We start from the raw sequence: 13,331 nt of genomic DNA, 5'->3' as shown, positions 1-13,331 counted from the left end.
TCACTTTTCTTATCACATGTAATTGACGCAAAGAGGGACTGTGACTAACTTCGTACGATGTTGCGTATCTCTTAGGTGATGATGATGCAGTTGATGAGCATTTTTCGAAAAAAAAGAGGAGGAAATGACTCATCCCGGAGGGGAGAGCAGTTGAAAAGTGACCAGAGCACAGAGATCGAGAGAAACGTTGTAAGAGCTCGAATCAAAGATTGTTTAGTGTTTTGTTGTGCTTTGGAATTCTTTTTAATACTTGAACCTTTCAAGCACAGATCTGTCTTCTATTAGGTTGGCAAGAAAGTTTTTGACCATAACTCAAGTCATTCCTACTCAGACAGAAAATATGCCCGATAGCATACGTAGTGACTATATTGGTACACAACAGTCCGCTGTTTATTGGGTACGTTCCGGATATCCTCCTGCCAAAACTCCGGTTGTTTCAAGCTAAAATAAACTTGGACCCATTTCTCGACTTGACTTCAACTTTTGAATTCCTGTCCAGCTGTAGCACGCTGTATTACCCCGAATATATGATATTTTGTTAGAGGAAGGTTACAGCTGTAATCTATGTGAGCAAGAAGTATTTTGCAAAAGTAGGTGAGAATGTACGTCGTCGATTATGTAACATGCGGATGCGCAACATCATGGAGGCGGTGGATTTTTTGAGCGCGTGGAACTGAGGACTTGCGTAGAGCTTTAATTTTTTGCACAGTGAAAGAGCAGTAGTGTAAGATTATGGTTTTGCACTTGTCTGGAAGATTCCAGTTGTATACGTTGTGTAGGGAGGGCATGACTTTCATTTGGAATTGTTCTCGTTCGACGATGTCTGCTGGCGTTCTATCAACGCCGAGTCACTTGACTTTTCTGTAATAATTACTGTACAAGACCATCGCGCTGTTAAAACTAAGAAACGGTTCAATCAATTAAAATTTGGAGGAGAAGAGAGGAATTGAAGTCGTAGGACTACCCTTCGCTAAAAGTTAAAATCGACTAAAAGATGTCGAACACATGTCTCAATTTTTATTCTTGCCAACACGTTTCAAGAAGTTTTTAACTGTGGTAGTAAATAGTGTGGACTGTCATTGATAATTCACAAAAATACTTGGATGGATACTCTTCCTCTTTAACTCACAGCATGTACAAATCCTGTTCATATGGTCTTTTAGTACGTGATACTTTGATCATTAAAAAATGACATTTCTCAAAGTTGTGAACTAAATTACTTTTAGTGTGTCAATAGAAGATTTCACCCCTGCTAAGTTCTCCAATCGGTTGAGCAATTATAGTAATTTTAGTATAACATGTAAAGGGAAATCGAAAATATTGCTGTAAGAATTGTTGGTCAAGAATGAAAATAGGCAGAACTCTCCCAGAAGGGAAGCGTCGGAGGGAAATGCTGTATACTATCAGAATTCCAGAGAGTTTATCTAACATAGGCCATGCATAGTTGGTTTTGATTCTCGTCATTTGTCTGACAGCATTCAAAACAAATCATGGTCAAAAACTTTCTTGCCAACCTAATATAACAAACGAATATTCCTTACAAAAACACATTACACGTTCAAAACGTTTTTCTGGTTTCTGCATTTTTGGTATTTTTTGAGCTCTTCTTCTTCTTCTTGGACACCTCTTTGAATTTTCGATCCTTTTTAACTGGTAACTTTTTAATTTGGTTTTGATGTCATTGATTTCTCGTTGTTAGTGATTTTGCAGAAGTCGACTTCACATTCATCTTGGTCATTTTGTAAGTTCCTTTGAGTGTTTGGACTGATTGTGAAACTTTTTGTATTATTATTTTTCAGCTGTCTCGATGAATGATTTGAGAGCCCACCCGACATGAGTATAACCAAAAAAACTGAAAATTTAGTCGATTGGTATACTTCTTCCAACTGATATTTGGCGGTGAGAGAGGAGTTGGTCAGAAGTTTTTTGAGTCGAAGATTCTGCCGAAGGAGGATTATATCGAAGAGGACATCGATGAAATTGAGGAAAAAGAGAATGACGAATAAAGTGAACATCAGGAACATAACAGAGTCACAGATGGATTTGGAGGGAAGAGATGACTCCTCCCATCTTCTCCTAGTCATTTCATAGTGGAAAACCCTGCCTATTTTTTAGGCAGGGTGAAAGTTAGTGTGTGAACACGGACGTCAGTACAGTTGTCTATATAAAAAAAAATATCTCGAAAGTTTCTTCATTCCTGATCTTCAAAATTTCTGAATTTCAGATTCTAAGAAATCCATCTACGATATGTTTCTCTCCTAATTTACGGCCTTTTTTCTCTTAAAATTTATGAATGTATCCCATGACCGCACAACCGAATTCCCTGCTTTTATCTAGTTTCGTCATGAAATTTATGACTTTCGAGAGTGTATATAAGTCGTTTACCACACTCGAAATCACATTCTGCTTTTCGGAAATGTCTACCAACTGCTCTACAATCTTCCATCAAGCCTACAATCCAATATTCCGTTTCTCGAGTATTTATCAAGTTGTGATCTCTATTTCTTCAATTATTCCATTGGGATATTTTCTAATTTTCAAACTTTTACAATCTACTTTTCATTGGAATTTGAAGACTATTTTTATAGGATATTTTCTATCAATGATCTTGTTTTCAATGTTCTATACCATCACAGCGGTAGGTTGAAGACATTCGGACAGACACAGATACTGAGACACATATACTTGCTCAAATGTAACTTTTTCAGTTCATTCAAACCATCAAAGCCTTTATCTCCACTGATCCATGTGATCTTTCCGTCATTCCATTCTACCATAAACGTCTATTATCCGCAATCTCTTTCCTTCTAGCTGTCTCCACATCTTCCCCATTTTTGATTACAATCGAACGATATTATGCTATGAAAACTGCTGAAAAATATGAGAAGACTCCTGTTATTTTGGGACCCATATTGGTTGGAATTAATGTAGCCATAATTAATAAGAGACTAAAAATGTATCAATTAAATTCAGACTTTGGTAAACTTTGGAATCATGTACAATATATTCAAAGATGAATCGTTTAGCGATCCTTCAGTTTCATTTTCAGTTTATCCACCAGCGGCTGCTCAGAATGTTAGTCAGAGAACATATCCATCTATTGCTCTGTTATGTTCCAGATATTCACATTCTCTGCTATTCTCTTCTTCCTAAATTTCATCGATGTCCTCTTCGATATAATCCTCCTTCGGCAGAATCTTCGACTCAAAAAACTTCTAACCAACTCCTCTCTCACCGCCAAATATCAGCTGGAAGAAGTATATCAATCGACTAAATTTTCAGTTTTTCTGATTCTAATCCATATTACTTCATTCGGAGTCTATGTCTCGGCTGTGGTGTTTTTCAGATATTTTGGATCTTTGATAATTTCTGATCCATATTATTTGTTCGCTGTGAGAATCATGTGTTCGACGGTACGACTCCTCCGAGCGACGCAGCTTACTAGGGAAGGATCCCGAGTCGAGCTCGACCAGGGATCCTTCCCTAGTTAGCTGAGCCTCATTTTCTCGTTTATAGTATTGTGTATAACTTCCAGATGACTCCAACATATCACCTTCTCCTGGGTGTGTTCTCAATCCTATTTTTAAATCGGATCAAATCGAAAAAGTCAGAAGGAACAACTATTCAAATGTCATCAACCGGCAGGAGTGGAGCTAATAATTATGATCAAGCGATATTTAGTATCTGGAATTCTGTTTCTGGAAATCCGACATCTTAAAGATCATTTTTGAGACTATTGCCTCAGTTAGATTCGTTCTTTACAAATGGAAAATAAAGCGAAATTTGATATATTTTTTGGAAATTTATTAACTGAACACATAGAGAGATGGAGAGATGAAATAGAGAATGAATGAATGACACACAAGAGATCATAACCGAGGGAAGTGGAAAATGATGGAAAATGATAGGTTGATGATAACTGGATTTAAATAAAGAATGAGGAGAATTAAGGAGAATTTTCGCGGAAAATTCTTCAACGCTGTAACACACCTTATTGTTCCTACTCGGATCGCCTCTCCCAACTTGACCTCTTTTCTATGCGCCACCGTAGGCTCAAAGCGCAACTACTTCTCTTATACAATCTTATAATCGGCGCCTCATATTTTCCTAGTCTTGAGACCCATGTCAGGTTAAGTTCCTCCTCCCGTCGCCCAATGTCTCTTATCTGTATAAATCCTAATTGCTCTAATTTTGTCTCAACTGTAATACCTATTTGGAATGCCTTAACTATTAATGTCCCTCCTTTCCTTTGCCCATCGGAATTCAAGTCTCTTCTTGTGAATAATATTGCACGATTCTGATTTTTTTTCTTTCTTTATTCTCCCTCCCCCTTGCCCAACACCTATTTTATAATTCCTTATTCCCGGTTTCCTTTCTCAGGTTTAGTCTCGTGAGGGACTTTACCTGACCTCCAGTGACATTTTCTGTATATTTAAATAGTTAAATAAAATATCAAATATCAAGAGCACTTAGGCATCAACAGTGGCATCCTCCTCAGTTGGCTCAACTGGCTCAACATTCACTGGAGGAGTCACTATTTGAGCCAATGCACCTGGAGTGATTGGTGGAGTTGGGAAGAGTGCAGCTAAAAATGGGTTAGGTAACATAGGCTGTTGATGAGTGAGCATTTGAGAAAACGTTTGAAACTGCTGCAAGAAAGCATCGGATTGCAACATATAATTGGGGAACATTGAGAGGAATGGGAGTGGTGAAGCACCAATTGGAGATGGGGTTGGAAATTGGGGAACATTAGCGGTGGATGTAGATGGCCTTGGAGAGACGGGCTCTTTTTTGGCTCTCTTCGAAGGTGTCGAGCTGCTCCCCGCTTCTCCTGATGACATTTGACGCTTCATCCGATTATCCAGACGGCTTCCTGTTGCGTATGGATTGGTGTCAGTTTTGAGTTGGTTCAGTGCTTCACCCTGAAAAGAGGAAGATAGAAATATAAGTATATAAAGTTATAATCTAAAACTAGATCTTTTGACTCAATGAAACACAAACATACATGATATGCTGTCACAGTGATGAATGAAGTGTAGTCAATTTTTGAAATGTGAACGATTTGATCTCCCTCATAGATTGTCAGAACTGGGATGTATCTGTGTTGAGTGAAGAGGTAGACCTGTAAATAATTGGATTCCAAATCTGAAACTATAGAAAAGTAAACTTACAAATGATGGCCCCTTGTTCTCATTTGACTTGCGATTGGTGACTCTGATCTGATCGAAGCTGAGTGGCTTATCCATCCAATCCTTTCCAAGTTGAGCTCCATTTTTGTGGAATACAATCCGTGGATCTCCTTTCTCTTCAGTTGAAGGAGATTCTGTCCATTTTTTACCGACGAATCTCAATTTCTTGTCATCGACAAATTCGAAATGCATGCTGATCAAGTAGTATTTCGATGGGTCCAACCCCGTGACGATATACTCCAGAGTTGGGAAAATACGACGACCACGGGCTGTGATGTTCATCTCATTGGTCAATTCAAAACAGGATTTAAAGAGGGCATCCTTGTCTGTAGTGAGTGACACAGAGATGCCTGTTTGGTCGGAAGTCATCTTTGAGAGAGACATTTTCGGTGGGAAGTGGTAAGTGAGTTGGGTGAATGAATGAGATGAGAATGAAGGAATGAGATGGGTATGTATTCTCTTCTGTGAGATGGTACCCCTCGACGCAGCCATATGTTGCTCCGCCCATATTTTAGTACGCAGGCAAATGGGAGGTCCGCCCCCTTACTTACACAGAGAGACAACGTGTGAATTCTTTTTTCCCAGGAGCAAGGAAGATACTGTTCAGGGTGAAAAGGGTTGATGAAATCAGGTGAATAATATAGAACAACAAACGGAGAGGAGTCAATAGAGGGGATAAGTAGAACAAGAAAATATGTTTTATGAGTGTAGATACTCCGGTATATAGAAAGATCATGGTACTGAATAAACTGGGTGCGCAATGAGACGAGAGAATGATGAAAACATAAGAAATATCAAGCTCAATGGTTTTGAAATCGGGTTTAGAACGAAGGTTTCACCAGAACTCGGCAAGTTAGACACCTAATTGTTGATAACACATTTTCCCAAACCAGTTGGCTTCAGATCACCAGAAACACATTGCTAGAAGCGTGTCACCAACACCAGATTCTAGACACAGACCCAAATATTTTACAGCCAACCATAGTCTTCTTCTCGGGAACCTCCTGAATCGAATTCTTCCCGCGTCTCATGTTGGCACGAAGGTTGCTCTAGAAATGGAAAAGTAGGCACAGCTTCTGAAAACGATTGTCAAAACGCTTGACAGTTTTCTTGTTGTTTAATAGTAACAACAGAATAATTGTTATGTGTTCAAACTCTGCATTTAACATTCAAACAAAGGATCCATCAGAAGAAAATCATTGCTCCGAAACGTAGAAAATTGTCTGCAAATACCCCACTAGCTCATGAACCCAACACAGGTCTGGATCTACATAAATCTCTTGAGAACTCGGCTTATTTCTGGTATGGATTCTACTCATAAACTTCATTAATTTCAAAAAAGGCCCTGATTCATACAAACTTCCTACTGGAACTCAGTTTGTTCACAAAATGAAAAGTGAGAAAACAAAAATGAAAACGAGAAGATTATTATTCGTTGTTTGTCGAAGAGATGAAATTTCGGTGGTTTTTCGTAATTTGAACTTCTGAGTTAAGGTTTTCAAGTTCTTGGCACAATGCCATCTGATTGAATCTGTTATCACTTCATCGTCAACTGGTACACTCAAAATGTTCATAATTGATTTCGTTCGGATGTTATTTTGTCCTTCGAATCCAGTTTGAAACTTGGATAATGAAGAGGTATATATAATAGATCCCATTCCCTTTTGGCGCCAAGTACCTTATTGTCAAGTCTAAAATCTGATTTCCTTCCCTATCAACTCGTTATTTAAGCTCTTACACTTTTCAATATTCCCATTTTACCGCTTATCACTGACCATTTTTATACACTATTTTGTATTTTTATGAATTCCCATGCTAATTCGTGAGAGATTGAACGTCTTCTTTTGGTTTTTCGGGAGAGTACCGCGGTCACATCAAAGGTCGGGAGTATACTTACAGACTTCTTACAGTCAGAGTCCTTTATTCTTGCCGACAGGGGAAATGAGCCTTCAGGTGTGAAAAGACAAGTTCACATGGAGAGTAGATATTGTGATGGAATGTTTTAGTTAGTTGAAATGCGAAAATTAGGAGTTTGAAATTGTTGAGCTTCCTTTCTTAATCCTATCGTAGGTCACCATGACTTGCAATTATATCTCCAACAACCTGTAAATCTAATCTCGGATCTTTCTTGTGACCTCTTTTGTTCTCCTTGTTTCGTCACGTTTCCCGTAGGGAGGCACCTTCAGTTGACACCTGACACGCTTTGAACTCAATACGTGTGAATTCTCCAGGACCGCATAGCGAAACGAGTAATTCTTGGGACATCGTAATCCAAGTCTACAAACATCGCGTGCCACCTGTTGTATTTTTACCCGTAACTGCAATCCTACTGCTCGCACTGTTCTGTGACATGACGATGATCTAGCGACATCCGCGGAACACAAAGTGAAGGTGAAGAAGATTCTGAATAAGGAAAATAATTGTAAGATAGTAGTAAAAAGTATGATAGTAAGAAGATAATCATTTTGAAGCATGGGGAACGAAAGCAGTTAGGGATTATAAACATGTGAAAAGAGTCAAAAATGCAGAGGACTATGGTGCATATTAAAAGTGAGGAGGCTGGAAATTGGGAGTGCTGAACGGTGAAATGAGGGAAATAAGTGGGTGAGAAGGAAATAGAAAACTCACTGAGATATGTGTCCTCTACCAGAACGATTTGGGAGAGAACAATTTCAAACAAAGTCAGTACGGCCGAAAAAATGCTGTAACTCGTTTGGTAAGTCGAATATTAAAGACCCATTTGGTGCATCTGAATTAGTGTCGTGATCGTCAAACCCCCTTCCCAAATTTCTCATTTTCTGATTCTTAGAAATCCAACTTGACTTCTGCAAACTCCGATGAATGTTTCTCTACTGATTTATGGCCTTCTTTTCTCTTCAAATTTATGAATGTATTCCACGACCGCACAATCGAGTTCTCTGTTTTTATCCAGTCTCGTCATGAAATTTACGACTTTCGAGAGTATATATAAGTTTGTTACCCCAATCGAAATCACATTCACCTTTTCGGAAATGTCTACCAACTGCTCTACAATCTTCCATCAAGCCTACAATCCAATATTCCGTTTCTCGAGTATTTATCAAGTTGTGATCTCTATTTCTTCAATTTTTCCATTGGGATATTTTCTGATTTTCAAACTTTTGAAATCTACTTTTCATTGGAATTTGAAGACTATTTTCATAGGCTATTTCCTATCAATGATCTTGTTTTCAGCGTGTTATTTGGTATCGGGGGTAAGTTGAAGACATTCGGACAGACACATGTACAGAGGGAAACTTGCTCAAATGTAGCTTTTCAGGTCATTCAAACTATCAAACCCTTTATCTCCACTGATCCATGTGATCTTTCCATCATTCCATTCTACCATAAATGTATACTATCCACAATCTCTTTTCTTGTAACTCTCTCCACATCTTTCCCATTTTTGATTACAATCGAACGGTATTACGCAATGAAAACTGCTGAAAGATATGAGAAGACTCCTGTTATTTTGGGACCCATGTTGGTTGGAATTAATGTAACCATAATTAATAAGAGGCCATGAAAACGTGTTAATTAAATTCAGACGTTGGCAAACTTTGGAATCATGTACAATATATTCAAAGATGAATCGTTTAGCGATCCTTCAGTTTCATTTTCAGTTTATCCACCAGCGGCAGCTCAGAAGGTTCGTGAGAGAACCCTTTCCGGATGTCGAGCTGGAGACATCGTTTCTGAATCTCAACGTTCCTTCGCTAGCTTTCACTCTGCTCAAAAACAGACAGGGTTTTCTTTTTTATTTACAGATATTCACTTTCTCTGCCATCCTCTTCTTCCTCAATTTAATCGATGTCCTCTTCGATATAATCCTCCTCCGGCAGAATCTTCGACTCAAAAAACTTCAAACCAATTCCTCTCTCACCGCCAAATATCAATTGGAAAAAGTATATCAATCGACTAAATTTTCAGTTTTTCTGATTCTAATACATATTATTTCATTCGGAATCTATCTGTCGGCTGTGATTTTCTTCAGATATTTTGGATCTTTGATTATTTCGGATCCATTCTATTTGTTCGGTGTGAGGGCGATGTGTACGACAGTAAGTCTTGAGAATTTTGATAAGTTGGCACTGCTAGTCTGTGCTTACCCCGGGGGATCAATTCATATTTTCTATTAAACTTCCAGATGATTTCAACGTACCATCTTCTCTTGGGTGTCTGTTCAATTCTATTTTTGAATCGGATCAAATCGAAAAAATCAGAAGGAACAACTATTCAAATGTCATCAACCGGCAGAAGTGGAGCTAAAAATTATGATCAAGCGATATTTAGTATCTGGAATTCTGTTTCTGGAAATCCGACATCTTGAAGATGATTTTCTGTGTTGATTAATACTTTCCGATTGATCGAATTTAACTTTAAAGCAACACAATCATTGAATACTAGTAGGCATTAGGGATTCCAAGTCTCTGATACCTGCAAGACCACGTTTGTGAACCGTAAGCATACTAAATATAGTTTTTAATTGTATTATTGTCGCAACAAAAAAGTTCCGACATTTTTCCCCCTCGGTGTTTGCGGACTCAAGCCAAAATTTGATAATTTTGGCTTGAGTCCGCAAACACCGACGAGGAAAAAATGTCGGAACTTTTTTATTTCGATAATATAAGTAGCGCAATATCTCAAATTGTTGGATTATTTTCGTATAGATTTGGTGTATATGTCAGTTAGTCAAATATGAACTTTAATAATAACGTTTGTTTACAATACTTTCAGAAAGTTAGTAGGTTAACTTCTAATAATGTAGAAATTAGTTTAAAAAATATACATCCCATCCAGAGTTGAGCGGAATTTCGCCTTCCGCTTTCCGCCATTTCAAAGACTTCATTCCGCTCAACTCTGATCCCATCTAATATTATGCTAAATTCTCATCAACAGCAATCTGAATATCATCATCTTCCCTCCACTTGAATAGTTTCATCCAATGCAACCAAATCAACTCCTTTGGTATCTGGGAAGAAAAAGGATGTAACTCCGTCTGTAGGTCGAATATTAAAGACCCCTTTGGTGCATCTAAAAGAGTGTCCTGATTGTCAAACCCGCTCCCCAAATTTCTGAATTTCAGATTCTTGAAAATCTATGTGACTTCTGCATACTCCGATATGTTTCTCAACTGATTTATGGCCTTCTTTTCTCTTAAAATTTATGAATGTATCCCATGACCGCACAACTGAGTTCCCTGGTTTTATCCAGTTTCGTCATAAAATTTACGACTTTCGAGAGTATATATAAGTCGGTTACCTCACTCGAAATCATATTCTGCTTTTCGGAAATGTCTACCAACTGCTCTACAATCTTCCATCAAGCCTACAATCCAATATTCCGTTTTTCGAGTCTTTATCAAGTTGTGATCTCTATTTCTTCCATTATTCCATTGGGATATTTTCTGATTTTTAAACTTTTAAAATCTACTTTTCACTGGAATTTGAAAACTATTTTTATCGGATATTTTCTATCAATGATCTTGTTTTCAACGTGTTATTTAATATCGGGGGTGGGTTGGAGACATCCGGACAGACAGAGACTCAATGAATTATGTGTTTTTCCAGACAATTCAATCGATTAAAGCCCTAACTTCCACTGATCCGTGTGATGTTTCCATCAATCCATTCTATCATAAAATTCTGGTCTCTACAGTTTCATTCCTTCTAACTCTCTCCACATCCTTCCCATTTTCTATCACAATCGAACGATATTATTCTATGAAAACTGCTGAAAAATATGAAAAGACTCCAGTTATTTTGGGACCCATATTGGTTGGAATCAATGTAATTAATAAAGAAGATAATCCAGTTAATTTTTTTTTCAATTTCAGGTTCTAGTTAATTTCGGGATTATTATCAAAGTCTTCAAGGATGAGTCGTTTAGTGATGCTGCAGTTTCTTTTTCAGCATATCCCGCGGCACCGGCACAAACGGTAGGTGAATGTCGAGCTGAAGACGTGAGAATTCTAAACTAGAATTATTCGAGTCGCCTCAATAACATTCACCCTGCCTAAAAATAGACAGGGTTTCCCAAAAATTGTACTCGAGGTCTTAGGAAAGGCCTTGAAGGTATTGTAGTTTGATAAAAGAGAAGAGAATGAGAAGATGTATAGCGCCGGAATGTACGGACATCTCACGGGTTCCGCCTGTCACTATGAAATGACTGGGAGAAGATGAGAGGAGTCGTCTCTTCCCTCCATATCCATCTGTGAATCTGTTTTTCCAGATGTTCACTTTCTTCGTCATCCTCTTCTTCCTCAATTTAATCGATGTCCTCTTCGATATAATCCTCCTCCGACAGAATCTTCGACTCAAAAAACTTCTGACCAACTCCTCTCTTACCGCCAAATATCAATTGGAAGAAGTATATCAATCGACTAAATTTTCAGTTTTTCTGATTCTAATCCATATTATTTCATTCGGAATCTATGTCTCGGCTGTGATTTTCTTCAGATATTTCGGTACTTTGATAATTTCTGATCCATATTATTTGTTCGGTGTGAGGGCGACGTCTACGACAGTAAGTCTGAGAATTTCAGGCAGCGTCGTCCAAACTTTCTACTATTACTGAAATTCCAGATGATTCCAACATATCACCTTCTCCTGGGTGTTTTCTCAATTCTATTCTTGAATCGGATCAAATCAAAAAAGTCAGAAGGAGCCACTATTCAAATGTCATCAACCGGCAGGAGTGGAGCTAATAATTATGATCAAGCGATATTTAGTATCTGGAATTCTGTTTCAAATACTGCAGCTTGAATGTGATATTTCGTTCTTTTATGAATTTTTACAGTACAACCGACTTGGTTCAAAACATTAGAAAAATTGTATTACTAAATACTTTATTCACTCATTAATTAAATTTTGAATAATTTTCCAATCTAGACAGACTAATAATTTTTTCTCTTCCAAATCCCAAAAATCACTACAGAAATCATCAAAAACATCGCATTGAATTCAGCAGATGACTTGTTCAAATACACATATTTAACCGGAGGAACCGTCACTCTTTCCTTTGGAATCAACGGAGCATCCACACAAAGACTCGAATAAGTTCCATCATGTTCACACCCTTCGTACCCTTTATCGAATCCTGCGTCCTCTGTGATATTGCTGAAAGTATGTATGTCTGTCTGTCTATCCAGATGTCCATTCCTACCTCGGTGCAAAGTGACAGAAAATGAAAACATCTCCATTCTCTGCCGTCTTTCCACAATTGATTCTTTTCACACATCCAACACGGGAGATTCCCTTCGTATATGTCATTGAAGTTATCTTTTGATGCATTGTCTTCCGATCTCTATTGATTTTAAACCAGTCTTCTGCCTCCAGAATCAACTCTCTGACATTGTCAGAATTATCGATTTTTATACTGCAGGAATCACCGATTATGGAGATGGCTGACTCGACAAGTGACTCATCCCACGACTGAAAATTTTGACGCTTTCACAATTTTGGCAAAATTTTGATATGACTGACTGTCTGATTCCCAAAAAACTCACCCAAACATACGCAAACCTGCCCTTCAAATGTTCATCTCGATGTCCGTTCGAATTCGCCAGAAAAGATATCTGATCATCTTTTTCAATCAGAGTAATATTCGGATTAGGAGTTGTTGCTACGACCGGTGGAATAGTTGGTGCAGTGGACGGTGAATTCTTTGGTATCGCTTTGGTTGGTTTCACCGTAGGTTCGGTCGAAGGATCGACTGGAGCTTCGGTCACAGCTGAGTCATCAGAAATAGTGGTATCTGGAATAAATTTGTTTTGATTGTATTGTAGGATATAACAGAATAAAAATTGCAAAAATGGAATGAATAATAATTTCTACATTTCAGTAACTTTTATGTTTGCATTACGAGAAACAGAAAATGTAGAGATGAAGAGAGCGCGGAGAAACGAGAGTGTCTAACTTCTCTGCGCTCTCTCCATCTTCCCTACTCACTAACCTTCCTCCCCATTATCACCTTTCGGTTTCATTCTCTGATAATCTCCTATGAAAAATGAACAAGATTGTCCGATGAGAAGAAAAAGGAGTAGAATCGAAGTGGACACAATATCAACTCTCATCGTTTTGGTTTTCGGTGGATTTCTATTTCGATAAAGAGAAAACTAACGAG

General features: G+C 38.0%; 4 protein-coding genes across 4 annotated transcripts; 2 read left to right on the top strand and 2 right to left on the bottom strand.

Annotated features, from left to right (window-relative positions):
- Window positions 1-2,602: 2,602 nt before the first annotated feature.
- On the top strand, window positions 2,603-3,491 carry GCK72_010829 (uncharacterized protein; the record flags this gene model as incomplete). Its single annotated transcript, XM_053728057.1, has 4 exons — window positions 2,603-2,638; window positions 2,709-2,927; window positions 2,974-3,075; window positions 3,120-3,491. 4 exons carry the CDS (start codon window positions 2,603-2,605, stop codon window positions 3,489-3,491), a joined length of 729 nt encoding a protein of 242 aa, XP_053587634.1.
- A 978-nt stretch (window positions 3,492-4,469) lies between these two features.
- GCK72_010828 (uncharacterized protein) lies at window positions 4,470-5,558 on the bottom strand (the record flags this gene model as incomplete). The annotated part of the gene is made up of 3 exons (XM_003111761.2): window positions 4,470-4,922; window positions 5,006-5,122; window positions 5,172-5,558. The coding sequence occupies 3 exons, from the start codon at window positions 5,556-5,558 to the stop codon at window positions 4,470-4,472; spliced, it is 957 nt and encodes a 318-aa protein (XP_003111809.2).
- A 3,082-nt stretch (window positions 5,559-8,640) lies between these two features.
- GCK72_010827 (uncharacterized protein) lies at window positions 8,641-11,971 on the top strand (the record flags this gene model as incomplete). Its single annotated transcript, XM_053728056.1, has 6 exons — window positions 8,641-8,706; window positions 8,755-8,856; window positions 10,778-10,996; window positions 11,044-11,145; window positions 11,439-11,732; window positions 11,792-11,971. 6 exons carry the CDS (start codon window positions 8,641-8,643, stop codon window positions 11,969-11,971), a joined length of 963 nt encoding a protein of 320 aa, XP_053587633.1.
- A 131-nt stretch (window positions 11,972-12,102) lies between these two features.
- Window positions 12,103-13,281, bottom strand: GCK72_010826 (uncharacterized protein; the record flags this gene model as incomplete). Its single annotated transcript, XM_053728055.1, has 4 exons — window positions 12,103-12,325; window positions 12,372-12,640; window positions 12,715-12,962; window positions 13,161-13,281. 4 exons carry the CDS (start codon window positions 13,279-13,281, stop codon window positions 12,103-12,105), a joined length of 861 nt encoding a protein of 286 aa, XP_053587632.1.
- Between the last annotated feature and the right edge of the window lie 50 nt (window positions 13,282-13,331).

Source organism: Caenorhabditis remanei, chromosome III (assembly GCF_010183535.1).
Source record: "Caenorhabditis remanei strain PX506 chromosome III, whole genome shotgun sequence".
NCBI lineage: Eukaryota > Metazoa > Nematoda > Chromadorea > Rhabditida > Rhabditidae > Caenorhabditis > Caenorhabditis remanei.
Note: the sequence above shows the minus strand (reverse complement) of the source record. Positions and strands in the feature narration are given on the sequence as shown.